Below are 5,581 nucleotides of genomic sequence, written 5' to 3'. Positions count from 1 at the left end.
TGTTATGAACAATGTGGATTGCTAGGAACCAAATGGCCAGGACCGTGGCCCATAGAGAGAGAGAGAGTCGGCGGCCCAAGAGGAGAGAGAGTCGGTCGCCTCTAGCATTAGGAGAATTTCCATTTATCCTTTCGTGTTTATCTTTAAGATGTTTTCCTTTTCTCTTTAGGATAATGATTTGTATACTTTCCTTTTATCTGATTCTTGTAACCCCTTTATAAGGGAACACTTTGATTCAGAGATAAGAAGAAAAAAATAGAACACGATTTCATCTCTTGTTCACAACAAAAGAAACCTTTTTCACACAAAGAAAACTAATTCATTTCGTACTTACTACAATACACTTTTCCAAATTTTAGTTCGTTGCTGGTTCGCAAGGTATTGGATTTTCTTTTTGTAAGGTATTAGATTTAGTTTAACTTAAAACTAAATTTATTTTGACGTTGTTTATCACCCCATCTCATGTGACAATTATATTTTCTCTACTTAAAACGAAAAAGAAGATAATTCATACATCGTTTTCACCTAACAACAAAACGTAATCATAATTATATCAATATAACGTTGTTGTGTAAGAGTCTAGTTTTAAATTTTAACGATCGTATGACGGATTTGTGACATAATGAATTCAAGCATCTACGCTACGTGCTGAGTAAAGTAATAAAAAACGAAGAAAAAAGTAGTTTGTGTTGGTGTTGGGTCCGTGAACGGTCGAAGACATACAGATTAATTTCAATCTCTTTTGACATTTGAGCCTTGGAAGTTTGGTTTACTTTGCTCAACGCCACACACGTTGCAAAGATTGGAGTTGGTGAGTGCAAATCCCATCATACCAACTCTAGTGAAATTATATCATCAATTACTCTTGTAATTGATTCTGTGATCAATCCCAACACACTTTTTTCGTGTTGTAATTCAAAGTTCTATACATTTCCTCTCTTGAACTTCATCTCCGAAAATATTTAGTTATCCGTCGGGGGTTTACTATACACATTTTTTTATGCTTTTGATTTTTTAAAATATAATTATTTTATGTTTTAATGAAATTTTCAGATAAATAAAGATTCTAAAATCTTATATTGTCACTGAAAATAATAATAAAAAGATTCTGAAAATTATATTTTCTGAACTTCCTTTTACTGAGATTTTGAAAAGTTATAATTTTATCAATATTAATGAATAATACCTTCTGTGAGTTAAATTTCTCTATGAAATGTTAACAAAATTTCCCCTTCTAAAAAGTTAAATAAGAATTTGAACCAAAGAATATTATTATTATCTTTCTAACAGGAAACAATTAAAAATTGTAAATTTTCTATACATAAAAACTGTGAGATCTATTGAATGTGAAAAAGACGTAATGAGCAAAGCCACCATGATCCTTGTTATTCACTTACACCATCTCCGATACCATCTCCAATGGTTTACTCTATTTTTTCCTCTAAAATAGAATAAGAGTTGGATGTTGCTCCAATGATACTCTATCTTAGAGTGAAAAATAGAGTGATGAACAAAAAATAAAAAAATTATTCTATATATAGAGTAAAATTATAGAGTAGAAAATAGAATATCATTAAAGCATTTTTACTCTAAACTCTATTTTAGAGGAAAAAATAAAGTAGGGTTGGAGATGCTCAATGTGTCTATCCCAAACAATCTATAAGCAGATTCATTGTAATTTTAAGATGTTTTGATTTATTTTCTTAATTAAAAATTCCAAATCTCATGCTTTTTGGATGTTATCCAAATATTTTGTCAACATTTTTCCTTTCCACATAAATGGAACTTGTGTAGTATATGATGGAACTTATGTAGTGCATAGAGCATAGTGAATACGTAACAGGGATATAGTTTAAAGTTTCTATTGAAGTATATTGGACCAAAATATGCATATTCTCTAGATGACATCGTTTGCTCTGTTAATTCACGTGTCGATATTCTAGGGCTTAAAGAGACGTGTTAATAATTTTGATCAATTATCTCATCTTTTCTGATTATTAAGCGTGTATGGTCAATTATAGGTTTTTGGTCTTATTTAATTAGTTTTGGATTTTATCAATAAACTAAAGTGATATATTCTTCAATATATCTGTATACTTAAACCAACCTATGAACAAGCAAAGAAACAAAGCGCAAGAACACAAAAAGATCTAAATAATCTAAGAATATGATTCCTGTTTTACTTTTCTTTACTTATTTTTTCTGTATTTAATATACAGACTATCGTATAGGTAAAACAAATATATTGTATAGTTAGAAGAAAATTTCATAGTATATATTTCCTAATTTAATTTTCTTTTATAAAAGAGACAAAGATCTCTTTACTTGCTCTCTCTCTCACCCACTTCAAACCCGCTGAGATTCCCACGCTTTCTTTTTGTTTCCCGAAACACTTTCTTCGACTACCAAATCAAAATCGTTTAAATAATCCCTCTTCATTTTCGCTACATTCTCCAAGAAAATGGAGACGTTGTCGAGAAGCCTGAGCAAGAGCTTAGGAGAGTTTTTAACAAGCAGTAGTAATCATTTCTCAAGGAGAAGCGGTTCTATCGATGATCATGATGAGGAAGCTCTTAAATGGGCTGCTCTTGAGAAACTTTCAACCTTCACTCGTCTTCGTACCACTATCATCCAACCTCATGATCTCGTTGACGTCACAAAACTCGGCGTTGATGATCGTCAGAAGTTCATTGATTCTATCTTTAAAGTCACCGAGGAAGACAACGAGAAGTTCTTGAAAAAGTTGAGGAAACGAATCGATAGGTATTTATTTTAGTCTTTGGCACGACGTTTTAGAGATGCAACCGATCCATTACCAAAGTGTTACGAATCTGATTTTTTTTTTTTTAAATACTATGTAAACTTGGTCTTTCATTTTCTTGAAACATTCGGTTTAACATATGTGTTTTGATGTAAAGATTACCGGGTCTGGGATTTAAGAAGCTAAAAATTTTCAAAGTTAAATTTAATAATTATTTTGGAATCTTAAAGGCACACGTCCTATGAATTATAGCTCTTTAAAATTTGGAGGTAAGACGAAGTTACACCAGACTGTGCCAAGAACCAGTCATGGATGTAAATATTTAAATCATGTTTTCCTGTTTTTACGTTTGAACATGTATGGTGACAAAGTAACATCAGCGTCATCAACCACTAGATTTCAAGTCCTAGTTGCATTTTTTTTCTTGTAAATGTAAAATTTCTAAACATTTAATAATGACTATTATGACAGGGTGGGGATAAAGCTACCGACCGTGGAAGTGAGATTCGAGAAATTGACAATAGAGGCGGATTGTCACATCGGAAAAAGAGCTCTTCCGACGTTACCTAACGTTGCATTAAACATTGCTGGGAGAGGCCTTAGTTTATTTGGTTTTAACTTTGCTAAAACCACTAAACTCACTATCCTTAGAGACGCTTCTGGTATCATTAAACCTTCAAGGTAAATTATGTAAACTTCAATCTATGTTTTCTATCTTTTTAGTGTTGATTATCTGTATATAATGTATGGTTTTGGTGGGTTATAGAATGACACTTTTATTAGGTCCACCATCATCAGGGAAAACAACTCTTTTGTTGGCGTTAGCTGGAAAATTGGACCCAAGCTTAAAGGTTAGATAGCAATGATTAATAAATTACATATTAGAGGAAGTCAATGATAGTAATTAATGAAATGGACAGGTGACAGGAAGAGTAACATACAATGGATATGGATTAGGAGAGATTATACCACAGAAAACATCAGCTTACATAAGCCAAAACGATGTTCATATTGGAGTCATGACTGTCCAAGAGACTCTTGATTTTTCTGCTAGGTGCCAAGGCATCGGCACTAGATACGGTAACTAATTATCACATTTTCTAGTAATTTATAATCGAAGTTACTCAGATTGGAGATCAAATTAAGAAAACTCATGAGTTTCTTTTTTTAATTGTGATTCTACTAGATTTGTTAAGTGAGTTGGTGAGGAGAGAGAAGGACGCAGGGATCTTACCCGAACCGGAAGTGGATCTCTTCATGAAGTCCATCGCAGCTGAGAATGTCAAGAGCAGTCTAATCACAGATTACACTCTCAAAGTAATGGCCTCACTTTTAACCTATAGTAGACCATGGTATATATATTTAATGTATGTACATCACATGATTATAGGTGTGCAAGGTTACAATGTGATCACTTAGAGTTTTAGTTTTAATTTAAATAAATAAAATCCTTTAACAAAAAGAAGAAAAAAAACTAGGAAATTTGGGTTTAAGACTTTATGTAAATGTCTTTCCCTAACTGATATAGTATTTTGTCAAATATGGCACTGAACTCTTTTGTCAATATTTGTATTTTGTATGATTAACTAACAAGTAGAGAGATATTAATTACGTTAGGAAAAATAGAAACAAAATCATTTAACAAGAACTAATTATCACATGTAAATACCAACTCACGCAATTAGTGGACCTTATAGATCTACCTACTCCCTTCTACTTTCTACCTAAAAGTTAAGATTCTATGCAGTTTTCACCAAACAAACCCAATAGCTCCAAAATTAGGCAACTTACTTGACTTTGTTTTTTGTAACTGGCAATTTACTTACTTGATTTTACTTGGCAATTTTGGGAAATTATTATTATTATTCTTCAGATATTAGGGCTTGACATATGCAAAGATACGGTGGTCGGGGACGAAATGATCAGAGGAATTTCGGGTGGTCAAAAGAAAAGAGTCACAACAGGTCTAGTTTCCCCCATTTTTTACTTACTTATACTTCCATGATAACTCCATGATTAATACAACCTTTTTATTCCCTCAAAAAAAAACAGGAGAAATGATAGTGGGACCAACAAAGACATTGTTTATGGACGAGATATCTACAGGTCTAGACAGTTCAACAACGTACCAAATAGTGAAATGCCTTAAAGAAATGGTTCGGTTCACGGATGCAACGGTTTTAATGTCCTTGTTACAACCAGCACCTGAAACGTTCGAGCTCTTCGACGATATTATTCTATTATCGGAAGGCCAGATCGTGTACCAAGGTCCACGTGATCATATTCTTTCCTTCTTTGAGACTTGCGGTTTCAAGTGTCCAGAGCGCAAAGGCACCGCCGATTTCTTGCAAGAGGTCTATATCTAATCCTTTTAATCCGCTCTTACATAGTTTACTAGATTAGATTAAGATCCGCGTCTTGCGCGGGATAAACATTATATATAAAAATTATTTTATGTATTATATGTTCTTACATATTATGACATAATATATATATATATATTAAATAATTAAAAGTCAGTAACTATTACATATATAATTAAATTGATTCGAACGTATAAATCAATTTTATTAATCCAAACAATTTTTTAAAAAATTGAATAGGATATGTAATTAAATTTAAATGATATTAACATACATAGTATATTTTTAATATTTTAAATGATGCTTTCTACTCATATGTTTTTTTTATCATGTGTATATTTAATAGCAAAAACTTTAAATTACTGATAACACAATTTTCATTATGCGATTAATAATTTTAGTAATTTATAATTTAAAAAAATTTATCAATGTTAGTTCAAAACTTTTATCAAAAAAA

General features: G+C 31.7%; 1 protein-coding gene across 1 annotated transcript in view; it reads left to right on the top strand.

Annotated features, from left to right (window-relative positions):
* The first annotated feature begins 2,159 nt into the window (after positions 1-2,159).
* LOC106343447 (ABC transporter G family member 29) overlaps positions 2,160-5,581 on the top strand; it is an 8,894-nt gene continuing 5,472 nt past the window's right edge. The window contains exons 1-7 of the mRNA XM_013782663.1: positions 2,160-2,763; positions 3,233-3,442; positions 3,528-3,612; positions 3,682-3,841; positions 3,948-4,078; positions 4,635-4,725; positions 4,814-5,115. Coding sequence (XP_013638117.1) covers positions 2,462-2,763; positions 3,233-3,442; positions 3,528-3,612; positions 3,682-3,841; positions 3,948-4,078; positions 4,635-4,725; positions 4,814-5,115 — 1,281 coding nt within the window. The 5' untranslated portion in view covers positions 2,160-2,461. The remainder of the gene's footprint in view (positions 2,764-3,232; positions 3,443-3,527; positions 3,613-3,681; positions 3,842-3,947; positions 4,079-4,634; positions 4,726-4,813; positions 5,116-5,581) is intronic.

This window comes from Brassica oleracea, chromosome C5 (assembly GCF_000695525.1).
Source record: "Brassica oleracea var. oleracea cultivar TO1000 chromosome C5, BOL, whole genome shotgun sequence".
In the NCBI taxonomy this organism is placed as follows: Eukaryota; Viridiplantae; Streptophyta; class Magnoliopsida; order Brassicales; family Brassicaceae; genus Brassica; species Brassica oleracea.
The sequence above is the reverse complement of the archived record's forward strand: the minus strand, read 5'-3'. Positions and strand labels throughout refer to the sequence as shown.